Genomic DNA, 25,898 nt, shown 5'->3' with positions numbered 1-25,898 from the left:
ACTTCTACACTGTAATAGAGAAATGACTAGAGGTCAGATTTTTATATCCCTAATTCAGAGGGAATAAGAGTCTTGCAGCCCAGGGATTTTAACACAAGTTGAGAGAAGCTTTTATGGAATATAATCCTGCTCAGGGTAAAGGAGGGCAGGTGACCGTGTTTAGCTGCCCAATGGCTGCTTTACTCACCAACTTGGAAACTTTGGTCTCCCACCACGTTACTTATTAGAGGGAGGGAAATGGGGTTTGTATTGCTACACCTCCTCCAAGATGGTCTGCAGTTCTGGTAGGGAAGAGTCCCCATTTCAAACATCAGCAATTCTAACCATCTGATAACCATGCATTCCCAGTTTCCCTTCTCCCATTGTTATCTAGCAAACTGCTGGACTCTTATGCTCATTTATCCTCTGTGTGTAGCAGGGATATTGCACGTGTGCTGACAGTAGTGAGATAAGCATTGTGACGAATGAGTGGGTACTCCAAAAAAGAAAGGGCCTTTACCTATCTGTGCAAAGTTGCAGATGTTGGAACTGTGGTCATGAGTGCTTTCGTCAGGGATGCTTCTGAGCAGGGGTTGAGTGAAGAGCAATGTAGGATGCATTTTGGAAAAATAAAAAAAATAGAGAGCAGGAGAATATTTTGATCCTGAATGCAATAAATGTGGCACTATATAAGCAAGTTATTAATGTAAATATATACAATTGCTCCTTAAATGTGTTTATACTTCTTTAGCTGTAAAGTTTTATTGCATTTTAGTGTATTTTGATATGAATGGCATAAAACTAGAAAAAGAGAAGTGTGAGTCAAACTCATACAGCTCTTTGAAGTGAGTATCCTTGAAAAGATTCCTGCTACACATTTAATCTTAGGAAAAGTCATACTGACATTTTAATACATTATTCCCTGTATTTAGATTTGTACATAATCTCTTTGCAGTGCTTCGTTATTTATATATACATCTCTTTGCAGTGCATTTTCCAGAGGGAAAGAAAAGAATTTTAGCAATTCCCGTTCATTTTAAACTGTTATAATAAATAATAATAATGTTAAGATTCAGTTTGCAGTGCAGGAATTGCAGGGGAACTTACTTAGCCTGTAAGTGCAGGATTGTACCCTGAAGTTAGTGGAGATAACCTCAGAATTTGGGTTTAACTGTTTTATGACTCTGCTTTGGTCCTCTTGTGTAAGGGCACTGAAAGACCTTGGGGACAGTGCTGTAAAGGTGACACTGGCAACATTATTTGAATCTTTCATAACAAGGACTTAAATAGCCAAGGGCTAAATAGCTCAAAGATCCTAATGCCACTAAGTGTAGTAGCAATAGAGGAAATTCTGACAAGTGTACAGGGAAGAAGGAAGTTCATAAGACTTTAAGAGTCTTTCTGGGGACTCTGTGGCCCCATGCAGCTTCTCTGCCCCTCCTATTTCTTGGCTGAGGAGAGGTAGGAAGGCAGATCCCTTCCACATCCATCCCCAGTGCTGGAGCACAGTCTGTGCAGTTGACAGTATTCCTGCTCCTGGATGGTGATTTGGTGGAAATTAGTTTAGTGGAATCTCTCTTATTATCTTTCTATACATGATGTAAGGTTTCAAATGAGGCTTCAAGCGTTGTAGTTACAAAGAAAGGTAGTCTGTTGTGGCTCAGTCTGAACAAGAAAGTCACCAGGAGTCACAGATATGTATGTGTATGTATGTATACGTATAGCCATAAACATGAAATCAAATGGCTTCTGTGCAAGTAGCAGAGACGTCTGAGAAGTGCTCTCCCAAATATTAGACAATTGTGTTCAATTGTGTTAAAACAGAGAAACCACAATTACCGTATATTTGTGTCCCTAACACTCTAAAACCCTCTAGACATCTGCCCACAGCATTGTGTATCACACAACAAATCACAGGCAAGCAAGTTTCTGGACAAAAAGCTCATACACTTCTTGTGTTATCTATTGATAGCTCCATGCGTTGTTAGCATTTTTATAGATAGGACAACACATTTTCATATAAAGAGTTTATTCTGTGTTCCATTGCACTCTGCTTCTGTTATGTTGTGCCTGAATATGCGTGTTGTGGTTTTTTTTTTTTTTTTCCCCTATTTCTCTTCTGCTTTCATGAATACTTCATACTGTGATGCACAATCCTGTCTTCTAAACTCAAAGATAAGTTCTGCAGGTACTGCTTCCTGTGAACAAATGACAGAGCCCCCACATAGTAATGACACTACAGCTTAACTTGCATCAGATAAGGCTAGTTCAGAATTTTCAAAGGTTACTTGTTTATACTGGAAAATGCTGATGCTACAGAATGAAAATATCACACAGATACATGTCATTTTTGGTCAAATTCTCAGTGGATAATTATTGTTAAGTCTTTCTAACAGAAAGGTGCAATGTTTAATTTCAGAAAGGTCCAAGCATCTATTTCCTATTTTCTATTTTGACTATGTAACATAATGTAAGTACAGATCACCAGTTCCAACTTCATTGAAATGAAGGAAGAAAGAAAATGTATGAAGAAAATATTTCTCAGTGTTTTGTTTGCAGGTGATTCTAAGATGTCTCATTCTCACCCAAACTTAAAGAATTCTGAAATCTCAATATCTTGGATGGCAGTTCCTTTCTTTCAGTCAAATGTAACTGGAGAAAAGTAACAAAACAGCTGAGATGCAGTTAAAAAAAACCTCAGTCACTGGTATCTAAACACACAGTGACTGCGAAACATCTAGCAGCTTTCCTGAAGCACTATGACCATAATCAAATGAGAAACACTGTGAGACTGACTTTATTAACTGTCAGTTCTGATTTATTACTGAGTTGACAGGCATTACTTTGAGATTCTGTTAGTGAGTTAATGAATGTGAGTTATATTTTGTTCTCATTGCATCGGATATGTCTCTTTAAAAATCACAAATTTTAATCCAGAATTATTGTAACCCCCTGTTGATTTTGCTTTGACTGAATTATTTTTCTCTGGCCTATATCAGATGTACAAGTAAGATCGCTTTGCTTCATTGAGTACTTGCACAAGTTCATCTGCAGCTCAGGAGCTGCATTCATGTGCTAGTTTCCATGCACTGGACTGACAGCTCAAACAGTGTGTGTGATGAGTCTCAGCATCAGGCCTAGATGACTGGGAGAAAACCTTGCCCTCTCAGAGCCTCAGAGTGGCCTGGGGTAAGCATAAACACTGCTGTGCTCTCCTTCTTTCTTCTCTTAGATCCCATAGGTGGGAACGAGGGAAAGAAGAGGAGCGAGTTTGTCCTTCCTGACCCAAATAACGTGACAAGGGCATTGGTTGGTAATGGGAAAGGAAGACAAGTGTGTCTGACTCCCAGCATTTCTGGGTGCTTTCTTGTTTGTGTGGTATACTTTGCATTCAGTTAAAGTTAGGCTAATAGAGTTGGTACTATCAGATACTGTTGTAGACGATGTCAAGAATCTCACTAACAAACCTCTGTTCACAAGATTTTCTGAACAAGGCAGCTGAGAGTAGGCAACTCCCACGTGTGAGAGCAGAGGCTCTGATGAGGATCTTTATATGCATGCTCTTAGTGAGGTACAAGAGGCATCCTTTTTCCTGGATTCTGCATTTATTTATACACATATACAAGCTGTGAAGTGTAGAGGTGATGACTCATTCAGTGCAGAATTCCCTCCTGGAATTGCTCTATCCATTGAAATGCCCTATTTCATGCTTATGTTTCTGACACAACTTCTCCCTCCCTGGAGTAAGTATGACAAAGTAGAGTAATTTCTGGGAATGAAGGGCCTACATCTGTCAGAAAATGCAATACTGTTGGGTACAGGCAGAAGGCAAACCCTCTCCTCCAACTTTCTTCTCTTTGTTGTCTGTGAAATTGCCAATAGAATTATAAGAATGTATTCCAAATATACTCCAACAAGAATATTTAGTGATTAAAACCTAGGACTAATTGGGTTATTTAATCATCAGTAGAGAACATTCAGTTCCAACTCACAGAGCTGAGTAACTATCTTTAGAGAAAATAAATGAAAGGAAAGAAACATCAGTTGCCTCGCTAGAGTTCTGTAATATTACATTACTGAAAGAAGAGCACATTTGGGATTCAGTGTTGTACCATTTTTTGTTTCATTACAGTAGGGCAAAAAATGTCTTTGCAGCATATCATAGTGCTTTCAGGAAAACCGTACATAATTCCTTGCCTTTTACCTCTGGATAAAATTTGTTGCTATTATTTCTGTAACAGAGATGCCTAAAAGCCCCAGAGCCGATGATGTTGTCATAGTAAAAAGTTTTGGCTTGAACAAGGAGTGAGAGACTTTCCTTGGCCTGAACAGTTGAATGTCCAGAGATAAGGAAAAAGGAACAATTTAGACCTCACCTTCTCAGTAGGTTAGCTATAGTGGGGAGTTTCCTCCCACATGTAATACACATTAAGGTAGAACACAAGTTTCCTGAAGACAAATCTGATACTGAAGACAAATCTGATCCTGAAGAAAAACCTGGGGTAAATTACCCCCTGCAACCTTGAACTGGTTTCAGACTCTTCTTGTTTTTCTGTGAACTTGAAATTAGCGTCAAGACATTCAATGTCAATCTAAGTAGTGATATAGTGGTGACTTTTAGGCCCTAAAAGTGACCACATAGTCGCCCAGCACACTGGAGGACTGTATGACTATACCTGAATTAGTTCGGACTGTCGGATAATATGATCATAGTAGCATCAGAGTGTTCCTGGGCACTGAGTCACACAAATGCAGCTATAGTGTCAGGGACGAGGACCTCAGTGAGTGGGACGAAAGAGTTTGACATGGGAATTGTCTTTGGTGACAGATGTGATCAGATGTGACAGAGGGAGCCTAGAGACTGACGATAGCTGAGAGGCAGTAACTGTGAGCATCTCACCATGCGGCTACCTGGCGTGGCCTGCCGCTCAGCGGCAGGGAACTGCTTCTCTCCTGCTAATACCAAGCTTGTGGTGCTGGTGCTGAATGGGATGCATGCTGCCACAGCTCTCTCCTTTAATAAATAAACACATCTATGCAATGTCACAACAAATTAGGAACTACTTATTCCTGTTCATTGAGCCAGATGGAATCAATAATCAGCGGGGAGCTAGCACTCATTAAAGCAGCTCTCAGCGATAGGAGTGAGAAGTGACCCACTAGCCAGGTTTCCCTGTAGAGAGGAAACGGTGCTAAAACATTTCTTAGCTCAAGTGAAAATAACGGATAATACTCACTTGACATTGCACCCTTTTACCATCTAAAACAGCTGTGGTTTCTCTTAAATAATACATGAAATGCCGCTCAGCGCCTCTCACCTGATAATAGTGCTGTGCAGCCTTGTGGAAAGGAACTGAAATAAAAACAGGGCAGCAGTCCTTAGCTACTTAGTCTTTCATGCTTCTTTTTGCCTGTCTGGTTTACATCAGTCCATGTAAATAGGTATGCTATTGATTGAAACTTCCGTGTTCCATTGGGCCAATTGCCCAAATGTTAGAAATTCAGAGCTTTGCAAAGCAGGTCTCTTTTCCTTTCTCTTGATTAGCAATTGTTTAACACTGTATAATTGTATAATAATAAAAATGGCCAATCCGTCTTCCAAGTCTGCATTTCTATGGATATACCATGAATTAACAGGGTTGATCGGAAAAGCCAAACATGGTACCAGATGTGAAATATGACAGTGCTGTGAAATGACAAAGGATAGAACTTATTATTATTACGTGCTTTCTTAATGGAGACAAAAGGATCTGCTGCCTGTGCTCTGTTTGGGCCCTTAACTGGGAAATAAATCTCATCCCAAATATTTTTTAGTCCATGACCTTGTAAGTATGAACTTGCCAACTTTATTCCTAGTGCAGCTCCATTCACAGTGATAAAGTTGTGTGTGAGTGTGCTGCAGGACTGGGGCCTCAAAGGATAAAACAGGTAAAGGGCTTCACAGCCTACAGTGATCTATGTTCCTGATTGTATTCTATAGCTGGGAAACAAAGGCAAAGACCACTTCAGGCATCACTGATGGGTTCACTGCAAGTGCAGCCAGTTCAACTGCTAAGTTCTGAGGAGTTATCAAATAATTTCTGATTTTGGGGCTGCAGACCCAGTTCTCCAAGGCTACTGAACTCAGGAATGGGGTATGAGCATGTGGGCTGCACATGATCAAATCATGGGATTTTAATAAAGCACTGTTTGACACTAGGAGTGAGTAGCAGCCCACGTGTGTGCCCCTGGGCTGTGAAGTGAAATTCATTAGTTACAATCACTTTCATAAGCCATTGCTTCTTGACTCTGTGCAATCATGGGCCTGTACTGTAAGGGGTGTATGTGTTGTATAGATGCTGAGTACACTTAAGAGACAAACTGAGTTGTGATCTTAGGTTTCCTATCCAGTCCATTAAGTGCAAAGCCATCATTCTCTACTGTTTGTTATAAGAGCTTGGTTAGTTTTTACTGCCTGATAACTGCTTGACATCCTATTGACAAGAGTATCATTCTCACTCTGTTGTCCAGAAATGTTATCCCCAAATTTATCATCAGCCTTGGTAGTGGGGTGGGCACTCTGGGGAATCTTTAGAAGACCGAAGACCCCAAATGGGCTCTGCAGATGGAATTCTACTTTGATTATCACATTAATTTTAAAATGATGATAAAATTAATTATGTTTTATATTACTATCTCATTAAGATTCAGTAATAAAGGGAGATGATAAGAAGGTTACTCAGCAGAAATGTGGGTACTTTTGTGGAAAGGTAATAATCCATCTGTCCTTGAAGTGTTGTTCTCAATAAAAAAAGAATCCAAATATGATAACTGTGGCTATCAAATGTCACCTGTTCTCTATATTGCCTGAGACACTTTTTTCTGCTGTTTAGCTGTGTAAGTAAAATCTAAGCAACACTGGCAGAATCCAGCAAATCCAGTACATTTTGTTGTAAGCATGTAAATGATTTCATTACAGCTTTGCAGATGTTAAAAATTAACCGTGGCAGGCGGTGAAGACAGATGGATGAAGCACTTGAAAGAGTTAAGAAACCTGAGCTGTAGTCTCAGCAGTTTGCCACTCACTGATTCATTTAATCTCCATGTAAAGCCCAAGGAAGTAGCTCTTGACTTCAGGAGCCATTTCCTGAAGCTTCCACGTACTTCACTCTTGTTTGAAACAGACAGAAACAAACTTTAGAGTCTAGGAAAATCCAGAAAAACACTCAGGTGCCTGTCTTATCTTTTCTTCCATAGTGGCATCTGAAAAATATGGACCTAACTCAAGGCCCAGCTTAGCTCATCCCATAAGTAAGAATTTAGTGAGGAAGGCACCAGGGTTTCACTGAGGCCCACTGGAGGACAAGGTAACATGAAACTTTTTATTTTGAGAGAAGTCTGATGAATCATTTTGCTAAAATCCAGCCAAGGGGAGCAGAGACTTATATATTTGTGGTCACCAAATTGTGAGGGACCATCTGTACCAGCTTAATGTTCTTAAGTCCACAAGGCTTGATGGTATTCATTCCAGAGTAAAGGAATTAATGGATGTTATAGCTGGACCCCTCTCAACAAATTACCAAGGTCTTGGTAGTCTGGGAACATCCCTGCTGACTGGAAGTTAGCCAGTGTTATAAACAACTACAAAAGGTGCACAAGAGAAGATCCAGGAAACCACAGACCTGTTACGCTAACCTCGGTCTTTAGAAAAAATACAAAGAATGTTGTGCTGGGGGTATTGAAAGATGTTTGAAGAACAGAGCTATTATGAGGCATAGTCAACACGGGCTCATTAAGAGAAAGTCCTGCTTTAGTAATTTTATTTCCTTCTATGATAAGGTCACCTGCTTTGTAGATGAAGGGAAGGCAGTGGACATAATCCTTCTGGATTTTAGTAAGGCCTCTGATACTGTCCTTCATGGCATCTTTCCGGACAAACTGTCTGTTGTGGAAATGCTGAGTCATGGCCTGAAGCAGTGATTGAGCACCTGGTGGGAAGGCAGGGCCAACCCAAAGGAGCTCAGGTGCATGCAGTGCAGATAAGTGACCAGAAGGGATATAATCAGGATCCACCCCTTCCCAAACCTCATTTAAGGGTTGGCAGAGGAAGTGAGGATATTTCTCTGGAGATCCCTCCCTACCTGAGGCCTTCCAAAGGTAAGCAGTTTTCCTTCCTTTATTTCTGTGTCTACATCTACTGCATATGGGCTTGTTCTCATTTGCTGCAGCCTTGGATTGTGCCACTGTACTATTATTGCTGTGCTTTTGAAAACATAATAGCATTACACTGCCCAACGGTGAGACAAACAGATGTATGCTGTGCTAGGGAGTAAGCTGGATCAACAGTGGAGTTCAGAGATTTACAGTGAATGAATCTATATCTCATGGCAGATGAGAGTGAGATGATCTCACTAGTGATATTTGCCAGGGCCAGTTTTGTTCAATGTTGTTGTCAGTGATCTGAGTGCAGGAGTTGAGTGCATCCTCAGCAAGTTTACTGATGATGATTAAACTAAAAGATGCTACTGAATCCTTTGAGGGGCAAGAGGTCTTGCAGAGGGATCTAGATAGATTGGAGCACTGGGCATTTATCAATGACATGAAGTTCAATGAAGGAAATTGCTGAGTTTTACTCCTAGGAAAGAGCAATGCACAGATTAGGAAAGGAGACATTGTTGGGAAAGGAGTAGCTGGAGAGCAGCTCAGCAGGAAGGTTCCTGGGGGTGCTGGTGACAGCAGGCTCAGCACAAGCCAGCAGTGTGCCCTGGCAGCCAAATGGGCAAACCTCCTTTGCAGGTGCAATAGATGCAGCTTGGCCAGCTGGCCAAAAGAGCTGATTATCCCACCATGTCTGTAGCAATGGTGTGGTTTCACCCTGAGTGCTGTGTGCAGTTCTGGGCTCCACAATACAAAAAGGATGGTAAGGTCCATGAAAGCATCCAGACAAGAGCAACAAAGCTGGTAACAGGGTTGGAAGGCATGTGCTGAGGAGAGACTGAGGACACTTGGGCTGTCCATTCTGGAGAAGAGGAGGCCAAGAGGTGACCTCACTGCTCTCTGCGTCTCCCTGGGGAGGGGAATGGAGAGAGACTTATCTGGCTCTACTCCTAGAAACTGGATGGGAACAGCACAAGCTGAGCCATGGCAGGGTTAGACTGGACATCAGGAAAAATATCTTTGCTGTGAGTGCGATCAGACACTGGAACAGGCTTCTTAGAGAGGTGGTTGATGTCCCATATGTATCTGGGACATCAAATGCCACTGTTCAAGAGGCATTTGGATGATGCTTTCATTAACTTTAACTCTTGGTTAGTCCTGATGAGATCAGACAGTTAGACTAGATGATGTCTGAAAGTCTCTTCCAACTGAACTATGCTATGCTTATGCTATGCTAAACTCAGAAGTTTAGCTAAAAGGTTCACGGTCCCTGCAGCACTGTGGTGCATACCTCTGGAGATTATGTGGTAGCTTTAGGTAACTTTGAAAGTAAAAGTTCTTAATTAAATGAAAAGTGAAAATTAACTCAAAACAGTGTCCTTAGTGCTATTTAATTTTATATGCAAACTCAGTTTACTTAATGTTGTCCTAGATTTGCATTGCAATGCTTAATCTAAATCTGAATGTCTTTGTATGGATCATAAACTTATTGAGGATAAACAAACAATACTAGCAGCTGCAGGCCAAATCAGCTGGATGGTCATGCTCAAAGATCTGCAGTCAATATGTAGACATCCGGCTTGATGTCTAGGTGGAGAAAAGTAACAGGAGGTGTTCCTCAGGGGTCTGTGTTGGGACTGACACTATTGAACATCTCTTGTTGACATGGATGCTGGGGCTGAGTGCACTCTCAGCCAGTCTGCAGTGATAATGATAGGACAAGGAGTGATAGTTTTGAACTGAAAAACTGGTGATTCACGTTAGCTGATAGAAGGAAATTGCTTACTCAGAGGGCAGTAAGGTCCTGGCACTGCTGTCCAGAGAAGCTTTGGATGCCCCATCCCTGGAGGTGCTCAAGGGCAGTTTGGATGGGGTCCTGGGCAGCCTGAGCTGGTGGGGACAGCCAGGGCAGGGGGTTGGGCCTTAGCAGGCTTTATGGTCCCTTTCGGTCCAAACTGTTATGTGATTCTATGAGAAGGGCTTCTAAGCAGTGAGGAGAGTACATCAGCTATGAGAAATTTCAGCATGCATTCTGTTGAGATCCACTGGAAGAGCAGAGCTTCAATACATACCAGCATCCTTGTCAGGCATGGTGTACATGCCAGGGAGTGACTACTCTTGGCTTTTTTTTTTTTTTAAACACATGGAGTCAATTCTGAGTCTTTCCCACCAACTGCCTTGTTTTCCAGTGTTTTGGAAGCCACCATTCCCTGGTGGGAAGCAGGAAGAACAGAGTTACATTTTTGCTTTCATTTGCAAGAACTTTCTGTTGCCTCCATTTTTCATTACTGTCTGCATGTTGCAGTGCCTTATATGAAGAAATATATAGTGTAGCAACAATTTTGTATTATGTGTCAGTAAATGGGCAAAAAATTGTTTTGAATTGAACATTTATTTTATAAATGTAATTTCAAATGACTGTGTATTGCAAACTGCCACCCAGCACATTCTGCAAATACTGCCTCGCTATCAGAAGACATTATTCTGCTTCCAAATTTGATTTGTGTGAGAAGAGAGTCCCTTATAAATTACAATTTAGCTTTAAGTGTTGACTCATTTTGCTATTGAATTCTCTTATTCTGAGCCTGCACCACTAAATTATAAACTTTTAGAAGTTATACAACCATTATGTCTCATTGCACAGTCTTCAGAAAATAGGGTTTCTATTTCCTCCGCTAGAGTTTGCTTGTTTAATTTTGGCGTTTTGTTTTTTCATGAAAATGTTAACAGTACAATTTCAGTCTCCCTTCTTCCCATTTTATATTGTTATGCTGTTTTAAAAACAGTTATGTCTAGCTTTTTCATTTCTATGACTTTCTGTCAAATACTTCAAATGACTTTTTATCAAATAAATACTCCAGCCTCCCATTTTAAACTAACTAAAACTGCTTACCTTCTTAAATTGATTTACTCAGATTCTTTGTACTTTATATTGTTATATTACATTGCCTTATATGTCTCCAATACAGCTTGTAATGCTGCTGTGTTAGCTTTGGCTTGTCGTTGTCATCAGCCAATGAATAGGAATGACATAATTCCTCTCAGATGACAAAAGAAGGTATATGCTGTTTGCAATGATGAGTATTAGTATGGCAATTAGGAAGTAAAGAAGGTAAGTGAAGAATTGGATATGTGGTTCTGAGGCTATGCGTCATGTTGCAAATTCCAGGATAGATCAAGTTACAAATTATGTAATTGGAAAAAATAGTATTGAGTATAGGTCTATTTTTAAGGTTAGGGGGGTTTATGAAGCTTATGATAAATGATAGAGTTTCGGATGGATGTAATGTGGGCTGGCAGGGTGCCTCATTGGGTTACTAGTAATATATATAAAGCATAAGTGGCAGTCAGCAGGGCTGAAATTCCAGTTAGAACAACTGTGAGGGTAGATCAGTTAAACAGCACAATTACAATGGTTAGTTCCTCTTTTAGGTTTGTTGTTGAGGGCAGTGCCATGTTTGTCAAATGGCTATTAGTCACCATGTGGCCTACAAAGAGGAGGGGAATCAACTCTTTGAAAGGGTGAGTGACAGCAGGACAAGGGGAAATGGTTTTAAGCTGAGGGAAGGGAGATATAGGTTGGACATCAGGGGGAAATTCTTTACGGAGAGAGTGGTGAGGTACTGGAACAGGCTGCCCAGGGAGGTTGTGGATGCCCCGTCCCTGGAGGTGTTCAAAGCCAGATTGGATGGGGCCCTGGGCAGTCTGGTCTAGCATTAGGTGGAATGGTTGGTGGCCCTGCATGTGGCAGGGGGGTTGGAGATTCATGATCCTTGAGGTCCTTTCCAACCCTGGCAATTCTGTGATTCTATGTGGCTGTGAGTGTTGGCGGGGTTGTAGGCCTCATGTAAGGATGAAGATATGGCCAAGTGTTCATTCATAACTTGTTTTGGCTAGGCAAAATGGCAGGGAGGAGGTAGATTCATGTGAGATACTGGTTTAATCTTGAGTATGGCATCACTAGTCTCCACACTAAATGCTTGAGAAACTCAACAAACCATCTACCCCACTAAACATGTACTCTCCCCCTCCTGGGCTTAATTCTAGCTGCTACAGGAGAGTCAGCCCCATTTGGTCAACCCTTGACTCCTTGCAGCAACAGAAGTGTAACCCCTAGTTTCTACTCTACCGCAATAGTAGTAACCAGAATCTTCTTGGTTATTCATACTCATCCCCTTCCAACCACTAACAAAACAGCCCTAGCCATATGCCTGTGTTTAGGTGCGCTCTCAGCCCTCTCCCACCACAGAATGGCCAGGGTTGGAAGGGACCTCAAGGATCATGAATCTCCAACCCCCCCGCCACATGCAGAACCACCAACCTCCCCATTTAATACTAGACCAGGCTGCCCCGGGCCCCATCCAATCTGGCCACCAGGTGCCCTCACTCAAAACAACATAAAAAAAAAAAATCATTGCTTTCTCCACCTTCTGCTGGCTAAGCTTAATAATAGTCACCATTGGACTTGATCTCTCACAACTAGCTTTCCTTCACATCTCAACCCATGCATTTATAAACCTCTTCCTAATACTAGCCTTATTCTCCCCTAACCTCTTAAGGGACCCATAAAATTTCAGATCAGCAACCTCACTAATCCTACCTGCTCACATCAAATTAGGGGGATGATTCCTAATTGTAATGTCATCCTGAGCTCAATTCCAGACTAACTTGGAGGAGTCCTAGCATTAGCCACCTCCATATTAATCCTCTTTCTTGCTCCCTTCCTACATAAATTTGAACAATGAACATCAATGTTCTGCCTTCCTCCTATGGTTAAGATCCAGTGTCTAATGGGCCATACTACATGTAAAATTTGACAAGGCCTTTTTCAGCAACAGCAGTAGGCAAGGGAGAGGTTGGGAACAGCAGAAGTAAAACCAAGTGGGAATTTTTAGACTTCTTTAAGATAGTTTCCTTTGCTTTAAGGATTTCTTTTTTCTAGTCTGCAGCTCTATGGATGAGAGATTCTTAGGTCAAATCACTCAGTGTGTTTGCTATTGTATGCTTTAATTTGGACATGTTGGGAGCACTTTGACTTCTCCTTCTCTGGAGATATTCAAGACCTGTCAGGACACCAACCTGTGTGACCTGTTGTAGGGCGCCTGCTTTGGCAGGGGGTTGGACTCGATGATCTCTTGAGGTCCCTTCCAGCCTCTGTGATTCTGTGACTTTATTTCACCTTCCTTCTACTACAAGCCAACTCTGTCAAACTTTTGCTGTGACGTTTATATACAACTTTTCTGGCAGGAATTCAAGACAAATTTGAAAAAATACCTTTGCTGCCTGGTCACATACCAGACAGCTGGGATTTAGCACATCCCATCCCAAAACAGTTTGAAGGTCACAGACTTCTGCCTGGCACCCAGGTACAGTTCTGACAGCTATTGCTTTCAGCATGGGTTTAGCATCATCAAACTTGTCAAACTTAGCATATAAATGGCTCTTGGAACCTGCAGGCAGCCCATTATAGTGAATGTATCTTATTAACAAAGGTGATATTAGAAACTCACACAAGTAACTAATGGCATCGAATGCAAAGTACATCAATATGCTCAGAGACTGGTGAGCGATGTTTTCCAATTAAGGCAACTCTTTGACCTTCTGAACTATAAATAAACTGTCAGAGTCCCTCATCTCAGACTGGCTTTTACTGCAACACTATGCCACGGAACTCAGATGTACTTGCAAGGCTAATTCTGGAGCAAACTAATGGACGGGGTGAAATTTTAAACACTACTGCCTCACAGAAAAGCATCCTCAAATTTCTGCAGTATTGGCAAAGCTGCACCCCTTGGAATAGAGAGCACCAACACAGAGTGGGTATCACATCCTTCAGTGGAGCTGCATTCACCTGAGGCAAACCACTTTGCTTATGCAAGCACTGAGAAGATGTGGATTTTTTTAATGGCAATAATGTGAAAATGTAATAGTTCCTAAGGGTTGCTGAATTATTTTCCCGGTTAAAACCCTTACATGATTTACTGTTTTTAGACATCTGATGCGTATTTAGATTCTCAGTGGCAAGACCCACTTGCAAAAGAAGACTAAAGTCAAGTCAGTGGGAGTCAGACTTTTCTTCCCTGTTTCAGAAGTGTTGTAACTATTTCTCTGGAACAGATCAGTTGTTTTGGGTGGCATACATGCCTTGAACCATACCCTGGATATAAGCACAATTATTCAAATAATGTACTGGCGTTTTAAAACCTCTTCAAATTCCAGTAGAGTTTTTGAAAAAGAAAACAAAGCTAAGATGTGGCACTTTGCATCAGATATAGAAGGATGGATGGTTCTTCTCGGTGCTCACTGACCTTGCGCAGTATGTTTGATGTCTGTTTGTCTTCATTTCTTCTACTGGTACCCTAAACTGTACCAAGAACGGTGCAAGAAGGAGTATTTGAAGGGAGAAACTTTATCATATTTGACAGCTATTCCTGCTGTATCAGCTCCTGCCAGCTGAAAAGAGATATCCTGGGTTCATGGCAGTAGCTGAAAGATACTTAAATAAAATGGGAGACAGACAGTATCCAGAGACAAGTTTTGCCTAGTGTCTGAGTTGTCTCACTGCATATCTAAAGATGCCTCATATACCCATGTGTCTTACCCTCATACTTTTTGGGAGGGGAAAAAAAAGGCAATTAATAACACCAATTCTGTCACTGAAATCTGGAATAAAACTCATTAATAGTAATGTAGCATTAAGAAGCAGGCATTCCTTACTGTGACCAGATGCACGGGTCCACCTAATGTGCATAGCCAGGAGCTAAAAGCTAAAAGATTATATATATTGAATGTGTGAATATTCATACATTTTCCACGGAATGCCTGCCTATTTCAAGGACTGCTGTATTGAAATCTAATAGTATGCATGCTCTGTGTTAGTATGGGGTCCTTGTAAGGGGCCTGTGGTTAATTAATTGCCAGGTATCAATTGACCCCTTGGGAAGTAGTTAGTTCTTCTAATTACTTTCACATATTTTTTTTCAAAATATCTTTTCATACATCTTATACGGAGTCCTATGCCTCTTATAATTACCACTATACGAATGCTAGTGACATTGCACATCCTACCAAACTCTTTTATTAATTTTAAAACCAAATTTTCACTTTCACATTCATTTCCTCACTTTAAATAAATGCATTACTTTTAACGATAAGAAACAGATAACCTAGTCTCACACAGCCTGAGTTAATTGCAAATACAATAGTCCTTCTTCCTTGACAGCCTATTCTGATGTTGCAGATGGCTTTGACTCTACTGTAATGAATCCATAGACTGATTCCCTTGAGTCTGACTGCTGCATGGCTGGTGAGTAAGATCTGGAAGGGTCCTCTCTTCTTCTCCTCATCTAACTATGTCTTCAGGTACACCCAATCTCCAGGTTGGTACAGGTCCATCCAGGGGTAAGGGTGCACATATGACATACCTGCAGAGGAAAGACAAAAACATTTCTCAAAGATATCACATATTCTTTAACCTTTTGTTCCTCAAGGAGGCAAATATCACCTCCTTCTCCTATAGACTCCCATATAGAATCTCACAAAGACTTACCATAGAATGGCTTGGGTTGGAAGGGACCCCAAGGATCATCAAGTTTCAATTCCCCTGCCACAGCTAAGACCACCAACCTCCAGTTCTGGTACTAGACCAGACTGATCTTTTCTTTAGAAGCAGACCTCATCCTGATTCTTAGTAAGGCAAGTGGTAAAGCATGTGGCCATTTTAATTTTGATTCTTGGCACATTTTGCCTATTTGGCTTTTTAAACTCTGATTCATTCTTTCTACATTACTGCTTGGCTGAGGTCTCCTCAGAGCATGCTGATTGCATTTTAGCACAATTCTAGCTAGATTTTGTACTACTTCCGTGATGAAATATGGACCTCTATATCTTTAGATAGAGGTACCCCAAATCTGGGTGTAATTTCTTTTATTAAAACCTTTACTACTTCAGGAGCTCTGTTGGTGTAACAGGGGAAGGCGTCTGGCCATCCTGAGAAAAAGTATCTACTAATAGCAGTATGTACCCGTACTCACATCACTGCAGTAATTCACAAAAAATTCATCTGCTGATAATCTCCTGGATGCTTTCATTTCTTAGCTGTTCTGAGTGGAGGTTGTTTAGGTTGATGGGTACTGTTTTGCAAACAGAGATTGTATCTTTTCACAGCACTCTTTATGATTCCTGCCATGCTCACACTTAAAACTTGGTGTCTCATACTTCTGGTCATTGCCTCTATTCCCCAATATGTCAATCAGTGATAATCTTCTGCCAATTTATTCATAAGAGATTGAGGGATAATTGTCTATTTATCTGGAGTTATCTACCATCTTTGTCATCTTTAACCACTTTTCATAATGTTGCCAGTCTCTCATCTTTAACTTAGTAATGTGGGTTTCTTTTCCTAATTATTTATATTTGTTCAGGATTACTAATAAAGGAATTCCTTCCATGGCTACTTCAGCAGCTCTACTGGCAAGTCAATTGCTGTAATTCACTGGAGCGTTACTGAACTGATGTGCTTTACAATGCGTTACGGCGACTTTCTGAGGAGGCGGTACACTCTTCAGTAATTCTATAATAATGGGTCCATATTTTATTTTTGATCCCTGGTAGGATAGCAATCCTCTTTCCTTCCATATTACTCCATGGGCATTAACTACTTCAAATGTAAATTTTGAATCACTCCATATGTTGACTTTTTTTTTCCTTTTAATAGTTCCAGTGCTGTCAATAATCTCAGTCTCCGTGCCAGGACTCTCAAGGCACTATGCAGCCTTCCATGCACAAACAGTTCTAATGTGTTTTTTTTTCCTGACTAGTCTGGAGTTCAGCTACAGTCATACAATCACACGTTCGGTCTGTCATCCTAAGGTTCCTCCAGCTCATAACAATAGCATTACAATGTTGTCTACTTCCTCAGGTATTCCAGGTTCAGAAGGTGATTCCTGTAACACAAAGACTTGGGCCTCTATGGCTTTGTCCTCAGGGATATGTACTTGATTTTTTTTCTCTCTACAGGTGTATATTTCTTTAGTATATCTCTATCTAGAAGCAGACAGAGCATTCAGGCATAAACAAGAACTGATGAATCAATACCACTTTAGTGCCCACCTATTCTCAGAATTGCTATTCATACTAAAATTTCATACTATATGTGCACTGTGTTAATATGAGGTTCTTGCTAAGGTTCTTTGGTGGCTGTGTGGTTCCACTGGAAGGTGCTATCCTGCCAAAAGGTCACATGCGAAGTATGTCAGGTCCCCTGTTTGATGAAGAAATTGTTTACAAAAAAATGAACTGCTCACTAAGCTTCTAATTATCACAACAATTTTGTTATGGTGCCTATTTTAACGGCTTTAGCAGGGTACGCAGCTTGTGGAATGCTGAGATTCTGCTTTTTGGTTTGTCTAGGAAAAACAACCTTCCCTAGGCAGAATGTCAATGTGCTGAAGACTCTAAATTAATTGTTGAAGACTGAATTAATCACCAGGTATCAATAATATAGGATTTACTATTATAAGTACTTCAGCAGTGGCTATTACAAATGCTCATAAAATAGAGGGCTTCATGAACTTTGGAATTCCAAGCAAAACCCCACAAGTCAGTGGTCCTCACCAATACATCATCAGCAATCTTAGCTGAACAGAGGGGAAAGACAGAAGAACATCAGCTTTGCTGTAGAAACCAAAAGAAAATGAGATTTTAGTCTTCCAAAAATTTTAAACACTAGGAAAAAAAAAGATCAGTTTTTTGTCAGTGTTGTTACTTGTTTCACAAGGGAAACATAATAATGTTTCTTAATTGTAGTGATCCCAGTGATGGGATTGGAAAATTTCCCCTCCTGTAAAAGAGACACACATAGTGTATGAAGTGGAACACTCTGTCCTATTCATTACAGCACTGTGACTTTCCACCAGTACTTCAAAGCCAGACATGAGAAGAGGCATGTACAGAGCAAAAATTAATGAAGCACAGCCCACTGCAGGTAATTTACAAGCACTTAAGTTGCTTCTTTAGTTTGCTTACAGCTTTGCCTTGCACCTCGTGCTTTGATTCAAGCATCCTTATCTTTTGCTGTGATCTTGTCTTTTGCTGTAATAAGGATATGAATATCCAAGGCTTCAAAACCTATTACATCAGAAATAACATAACAAAGCACTAGAAGAAAAGAGAAGTGGGGCAATACCTCATGTAGGCTGAGGAACAGTCTTGTCCTGTGTTTTCTCCTTCTGCTTTTTTGTGTTCATGTAAGCTGCAGGAAAGAAGTGTCTGAAACTTGGGGAAGGCAGTAGAAGTGAGTTAAAGAAGAGCATAGGTAAAGCTTCAAGCTATGTCCTGACCTGCCTGGTTATGTCCTTTGATATAGTCTAGTGAACTGATTAAAGAAATGGGAAAATTGGTCTGTCCCTGGAGGAAGAAAAAAAAAATTGAAGTGTTCTAACTGTTCATTCAAACAGAGAAGTGCTGTCATAATCTAGCTGTTAGATATGAATTCAGAAGCTGAAAAATGTTTTACCTCAAGGTCTTATTCTTTGCAGGATAGCAGGCACAGACCAGCAAGCATTAACAGAAATATTCTTTCTCCCTCCTTCTGCCTTTCAAGCAGTGGATTAGCTAAACGTTTGCTGAAGGATGTGCATTAATTAATTGGAGAGCAATCAAACATCTTTTGTCGTACCTTCTTTCAGCCTAATAATGTATGACTAAGAAGAAAAGAGAAATTATAAATCAGGAAACCATTTACCCGATACTCAAGTGCAGTAGTTGTGCACGTAGCTTGTTACAATACTCCCACTAGGTACAGCTCATCTAATTCTGCCTTTGAAATGCTCTAACAAGAAAGAATGGATTGTAGGCTGCTGTTCTTTCTCTGACCCTCTTGCATTGTATCCAGAGAGAATGAAAAATGAAATCTCATATGAAATGGTATTTTGACCTGGAGGAATCAAATAAAAATCAGATCTTTTATGCCACAGATGTGACCATATTTGCCATAGCAGGTACTGGCCTTTCACTCAATTAGTGACTGTGTGGTAGTTTTATTTGCAGTTGCTCATAGTTTTAATATATTCCACGCCATGTAGACAGCTAGTCTTAGAAAATGTGAACTGATGATGCTTTAACAATGTTTTCTATGATAAAAGGAAGGTCCTTCACTGTGGGAAGAAAAAGCATTAGCAAAGCTGAAGAATTTATTTTGTAGAAACCATCTTTGCTCTTTCATGAGTACTATGGATCTAAATGGTTGGAGCAATTTACCTTTTTGGTACTGGTGATAGCCAAAGGTGACAAATGGAATCAGCATGCAAACCTTTTAGAACTAAAATCAATAGCCCATGAAGTGCCTTCTAAACAGGAGGTACATTAGATTGTAGCTTGCAATCTTTTTGCAAGAAGGAAAATGGATTACACTGGTCAGTTTGATGGTTATTTGACATAGTTGCTGCTCTTGTTGTTAACTCTGAGAGTTAACGACTCTAGAATTTAACAACTACGAACACTTGTACTGAGGACAATGAATCTGTCAGCCCATTAGCAGTGCTGATATGATGTTATTCCTATTTCTCATAGCTCATGAGATTCCTTTTCACAAGTATTAAAGATTAATTCAGGCATTTGCTGAGTTGCCAGTGCCAAATCTATTGATTTTTGGTTCTTTAGCTGACAGTTCAGGAATTACAGGTGTTTATTTTTATAATTTTTCCATCAAGACTGTGACTGTAAGAAGGCAATTACTAGCCCCAGTTCTCTTTCTCATGCTGCTCACCTGAATTGAAGAGAAAACCATATTGTATTGTCACAAGTGCTCTTTCTAAACTTATTTACACTTCTAAGATTGAAACCCAGAGGGCATCAGAGAGAGGGAAATCTGTATCACTGATTCAGGTCACCACAGTCATGGGTCGAATGTGACTAAAGCATTAGGACAGAAATATTCTTTATCCCCACCTGTCTTTAGACTAGTGTATTTTCTTTCTTGCATAAACATTTAGTGGAAAAAAATGTTCTTGTCATCTCAGCATGCTGAATTAATTAACCCACTGATTAGCCACCTCTTTAAGGGTCTAAAATCCAGCGTGAGATAAGGAAACGAGATTATAAAATCACACAGTCAAACAGAATGAGAGCTGGTAGATGCTGCTGAAAATGGACAAGATCTAGGTATCCAGGCTTTCAACTATAAAGTGAAAAATTTGAAGTTCATGTGATGAAGGAGGAGGATGAAACAAAACAGTTAGCAAATCACAGCAGAAAAAAACCCACAGAAGTGGAACAGGCTTGGTCTCAGTTTCAAGATACCTCAAGAGATCATGCATGTCTTCACTCTAGTCTTTGAGCAAAGTCAAGACATCTGCTGCTTTCTCCCAACTTCATTTTTAATAAGAAAAGGAACAGGCACTCAGCTCCACAGAAACCAAGCTTGCGTAGAAATAGGGGTCTGTCAAAAGGTTTCAAGAAACCACAGATAGGGATGAATGATGTTTCATATAGTCCTTTGTCTTAATGGTTTAAATCAGCTACTATATGTTCTTCCATTTTCTCTATCTTGTCTTTTATGTAGTCATGGGGATCTCCCCATGAATAGTGAAATGAATCAAGCACCTCAAGCAGACAGTAAATTCAGCAGGTAACCTGTCTCCTAAACCTGAGGAACCACAACACATCTGCATCTTGTAGATCTAGACTGCATAGTATTTTGAGAACATGATCCACTGGCAGTGTGACTCAGACATGTCAGATACACTTGCTGAAGCAGCAAAGTCCACCTGAAAAAGAAATCCAGGCTTCAGTTTATGCCCAAGGCTGGTAATCAAAGATGGTAATCCCAGAACAGATTCCTTCTGTGCTTGCAATGGGAAGAAATACATTCTTTCATAAGATGTCATTACAGAAACAATGATATAACCATTGCCTTTTACTCTGCCTTTCCTTGTGGAAAGTTTTCCTACTTTATAATGGAAGGTTTCTGTCTGTTTTTAAATTTCAAATTTCACAGCTAAACCTGTAGATTGCACTACTCCACGTCCTCTGTTTAGACACCTTAGTAATCACTTTGAAGAGACAGAAACCTGCTGGGCTGCGTGGCTTTGCTTTCCAAGATTTCAAAGAAGGTCCTTCCCAGCTTTGAAGTCATTCCTTTGCTGAAGTCATTAGCAGAGTAGATGGACAGCAAAAATGCTTCAGATGCAAGATGTTACACCATGAACACCAATCCTCACACAATGGGTTGGGTGAAGTCAGGAGGGGCCAAGGGACAGAGATTAAGTATCACAGCTAGTGCCCGTGTTAGTATAGCTAGTATGCATTGTTCTATGGAGACTCCATAACTACTAGGCTATGTGGGAATTAAATTAGGGATACACAGATTTTTAAGAACTAAAAGGACCCTTCAGTACATCTTTCTATGTACACAAATCATAGCATTTCATATTGAGGATTTGGAATTAGCTGTTGAGCTCTTATTTGTTCATATTTCTTCTACAGTGGGGAAGACTAGAATCAGTTGCATTTGTAGGTCTCCTCCTCAATCCATAGCCTGACAGCTTTTGTTCTTGATAGTGAAAAGAACTAATATTTTTAAAGCCAACAGAAATTTAACTCGGGAAAAAGCACTCTATCTCATACCAAAGAAACATTTAACAAGAATGATAACCTACTGCAAACCTACTTCCAATACACTGATGTCTATTTTCAGCTTCAGCTGTGGTCTTAGGGAGTTGTGTGGGATATTTCCCTGTTTTTCCTTTAATTAAAAGCCAATTTAGATCTGAAATTTCTCATATGTCAATAATTCAAACGAGAATATTACTATGTGTAGTATTTAGTATTGATCTATGAACTTTACAATTATTGAGTTTTTGAAATTTAGTGTAGCCCAGCAGATCAATTTAAAGAAATGTTTCTTTTTACAGATGTAGTTATTGCCTTTTTTTTTTTTTCCTTTCCGTTATTAGAATCTTTCCTGACAAGTGACACTCGTTAATATGTCTCATTTCACTTTTACACCATGCTAAGCCTTCAGATAGCTTCATCATGAACATTATCTTCATGGTTAACAAAATGAATTACCCTGTGGGCTACTTTTAAGTGTTTTTGCATGGACTTACAAAAACTTAACTCTTTGCAATCCATATCCCATCCTGTGTTTCACATTTCATTATGAAGCTCAAGACAGTGTAGAAATGGGGGGCCATGCAGGGGATCTTTATACAAACATTTAAGCTACTTTAAAGCTGAACTTTAATCCTAAATAAAAATGCCACAGATACAGCATAGGATTCAGGAATCCTTTGCTTAGAGATGGAACAGTTCAATAAATGCTGATTTTGCAGCAGATACACCAGGGACTGTGCCAAGGTGATTCAAACTCAAAAATCTGAGCTGCTAAAACCTCAGTGGAAGTACTGAACCTCCCCCTGGAACTGTACCAGTTTGTACACAATGTACCAGGGAGACTAACGAGATGTGCTTATTCCTAGGATTGCCAAGGAACATGCCTATTACAGTGCTGTTTTTTGCTAGGTGTTAACTCATTCTCTTCCTTACAGCTGACCCAACCAAAAGCATGTCACAGAAATATATCCACTCTCTCAAGAGAAGCAAAGGTTGTCTCGGATAAAATTGCAGGCTGAGATCCCATTTGATGCACTTGTATCTGTAAGTCTTTCTATTCCAAGGGGGTCATAATTTTGAAAAAAAAAAAGAACATACAAGAGTCGTGATCACTGAAATCATGTGACTGCCTTCAGCAGGCACTAACAATTTCACAAAGTCCTTAAACATAAATTTTCTGCTCAACCTGCTTTTTCATGTGTATTTGGCAGCTTAGATTACTGGAAGCCTAATATGCACAACTTAAATACTTGTAAATATAGTTCTCTAAAAACTGAGTTTTCACACAAAAGGATACAGAAAATGGCATGGAAAAGAGTTTTTGCCTTCAGATGTTTATCTCTATATTTTTCTTTTTAGAAGAAATCTGAAAATTAAGCTGGTCTTCTAAATATCATGAACTGACACAAATAGAGTTAATGGGAACAAAAGAATACAAGTATTCAATAAACTAAAAGACAAGAAGGTGCTAAAATCTGTGAATAAATGAAAGCCTCTCTAATTAACGCCTGGATATTACACAGAGACACCCTTCCCAGGCATGGTTGTTCTCTCAAAAATTCCCCCAGAGGAGATCTTCCCTTTAAGTCAGACTTGGGATTTACTGCTGTGTTCCAAAGCAACCATATAAGTGTTGTTAAACTCAAGGGATCACGCATCCGATAGACCAGCATTTAAAACTGGCCTTCATCTGTTTTATCTGTCAGCTTTTGCTCTCCCTAAGAAATTCAGACCAACTTAACCAAGGATCATCTACCTTTCTGTTTTCAAATGATTCAACTAGGCAATGAAACAATACAATGGAAAGTAACAAGGTATGCAGCCCCTGTTCCATTTCAAGAATCATAGAATGGCGTGGGTTGGAAGGATCATCAAGCTCCATCCCCCCACCGCAGGCAGGGCTACCAACCTCCACATTTCCCATATGGTATAGTACCTCTTAAGTATTACAACCAAAAAAGGCTATATGACCAAAATAAACAGATCTTCAGCGACTTAAGGGAACAGTCTCCTCCATAGGTTTTACAAAAGCTCAATTCTTTGATTCAAGCTAAGAGAGAAAAGTCTGCATATATAAAAAGAGAAATAGCCTATATCCTATTTGTGTTACATTACATGAGTGGCTGTGTATCAAGACCCAGATAACACTTTTTGCTTCAAAAGAGATGATAAATGCTACAGAAACTTTTATCTCAAAGCCATCTGCAAAGACATGTCTTCATCCAAGAAATTGGGCTGATGTCAAGAGAAGTGTTGCAGCTGAGGAAAGACAGTGGTTTCAGGAATCTGCTGGGTCTCTGCTTAAGGCACTTTGCCGCATACTACATAGAATACGGAGGCACATCTTCTACCATGCAGGTTACATCAAGTACTATTTGGAACAATCTCACTGTTGGCTTAGTAGATTCTCGCCTTGGTCAAAAAGGCTTAGGCATGATCACAACACAAAATCTGAATAGCATTCAGGTCCCCCCGGTTTAACAGCTTTTTAAAAGCACTGCTGTCACAATCTGGTCAAGTGCAAACTGCCTCTAGGCCAGCCTTACATGACATGGAAACAGCATGAGTTGATAATTATGATTTACAGACATACCAAGGAATTGACATTGTGCCATGTTTATAGACTACAGTATATTTTTGCAAGCACATAGATGTTTTTTCCACATAAATCTCTGAGTCCACCTGGGCATGGTCCCCCTCACATACAGCCTGTCTTCAATTCCGGGAGGAAACTTGTCAGATAGTATTGGATTCTGATACAAGATGACAAGGTTCCTTAGATCATAGAATCACAAAGGCTGGGGGGGAAAAGAAAGAAAAAATTCTGCTAATACCTCACTACTCTTTCTGAGAAGAAATTTTTCCTAATATCCAACCAGAACCTCCCCTGGCACAACTTGACGCTATTACCTCTTCTCTTATCACTGTTATGATTATGTCAGGAATCACAACTCATTTGCATGACCTCTGCTTCCCTAGCCTTATTTCTGGAAGAGTTGGAGTAACAATGAATTCTGAATTTCCTATAAGTATTCACTCATCACTCAGAGCTGAATACAGAGACTTCAGTCATTCCGGAATTTGTTGAATTCATCCTCTTCAATACAAATATTTGACATTATATGAAGCCAACTCTAAAAAAAATAAAAATGTGCATAAAACTAAGTGCTCCATAATTATAACCTCCCTTAATTAAATGCTGAGCACTGTTTCTTTCTGGGGTAGAGACAACAGGCAGAAGTAAGCTACCTTCACACCAGAGGGATGGTCACAGAACCTAACAGAGCTACTGTATCACACAGGTGTTTCTGGAACCTTTAAGAATCATAATACCTGACCACATAGGTGTGGGCAAGTTGCAGGTAAAAAAGTGACACCACAGGCTGCAGAAAAGATGCAAAAAATCCCTATTTGCAAACAAGGAAGAGAGAAGATCGCAGCACTGGCACTATGTTGTGTAAACTGAAAGTTGCTGAATACTGGACTGGGGTCAAAACATGACTGGTATCACAAGCAACTTTCAATCAGTCCAAATTATCATAAATCCATTCAGTTTAACTACAGAGGCTACCCAAAACTTTCACACTGTGCTTTTTCAAGAGAACAACTGAATCTAATTCTGTATGGAAAACTGCCTATAGTGAAAGGTGAGAAGGGCCCCATAAGTGAACGTAAAAAGGCAAGAAGGCTTCACAGTGACTGAAAATAAGGGGGGTGAAGGGGAATAGTTAGAAATAGTTTATAGAAGCAGGAATGTAGAAAAATAAGGGATGGCAGACACTGGGTCTGGGATAGTGACGGGGATGAAGGCCATAAAGATAAGGGTTTGAGAACAGCCCGAGGATGTTTGGCAGGGAGGTAATTAGATATCCACAGGGCAAGAAGAAACCAGTTTAAGGGTTTGTACCCCCGAAAGGTCAGAAGTTTACAGCAAGAAAGGCCAGAAACCTTCGTGAGGAAGACTTCATCCTATGACCCACTACACATATGCAAGAGGGGAGGGTCTGCACGCTGATGAACTCTCAGGGGTGTAGTGAATATGTATCCAAATTCTGGGAAAGCTATTGATTATGTATTAGTTTGGCCTATATCTGTAGCACGACTTTTCCAGACGGTGTGCAAATTAGGAGCAACGATCCCCCTTGCACCCCGTGTCTGTGCAGCACTGA

At 40.2% G+C, this 25,898-nt stretch overlaps 2 protein-coding genes across 27 annotated transcripts in view; one reads left to right on the top strand and one right to left on the bottom strand.

Annotated features, from left to right (window-relative positions):
* LOC116231129 (uncharacterized) overlaps nt 1-25,898 on the top strand; it is a 329,878-nt gene that overhangs the window by 284,665 nt on the left and 19,315 nt on the right. For 3 of the 19 annotated variants that reach the window (XR_016465972.1, XR_016465970.1, XR_004167370.2), the window contains 4 exons: nt 15,356-15,421; nt 17,527-17,605; nt 18,014-18,100; nt 18,654-18,731. The exons of 4 other annotated variants lie outside the window; for them this stretch is intronic. The gene's annotated coding sequence lies outside the window, so the exon portion shown is untranslated. Of the gene's footprint in view, nt 1-7,215; nt 7,431-15,355; nt 15,422-16,538; nt 16,611-17,526; nt 17,606-17,922; nt 17,990-18,013; nt 18,101-18,653; nt 18,732-20,677; nt 20,742-22,664; nt 23,008-25,898 lie in introns of those variants that run through there. 12 more of the 19 variants (XR_016465979.1, XR_016465976.1, XR_016465971.1 and 9 more) reach the window with 11 other exon arrangements.
* LOC116231128 (uncharacterized) overlaps nt 10,540-25,898 on the bottom strand; it is a 196,266-nt gene continuing 180,907 nt past the window's right edge. For 7 of the 8 annotated variants that reach the window (XR_016465969.1, XM_090139048.1, XM_090139042.1 and 4 more), the window contains one exon: nt 10,540-15,539. Coding sequence is in view for 2 of the 8 variants with exons in the window: in XM_090139048.1 (XP_089995174.1) it covers nt 15,458-15,539 (82 nt within the window). In the remaining 6 variants the exon portion in view is untranslated. Of the gene's footprint in view, nt 15,540-20,800; nt 20,883-25,898 lie in introns of those variants that run through there. The other variant, XM_090139043.1, reaches the window with a different exon arrangement.

The sequence above is a fragment of the Phasianus colchicus genome, chromosome 4, assembly GCF_987193195.1.
Source record: "Phasianus colchicus chromosome 4, bPhaCol1.hap1.1, whole genome shotgun sequence".
NCBI classification, from domain to species: Eukaryota; Metazoa; Chordata; class Aves; order Galliformes; family Phasianidae; genus Phasianus; species Phasianus colchicus.
Note: the sequence above shows the minus strand (reverse complement) of the source record. Positions and strands in the feature narration are given on the sequence as shown.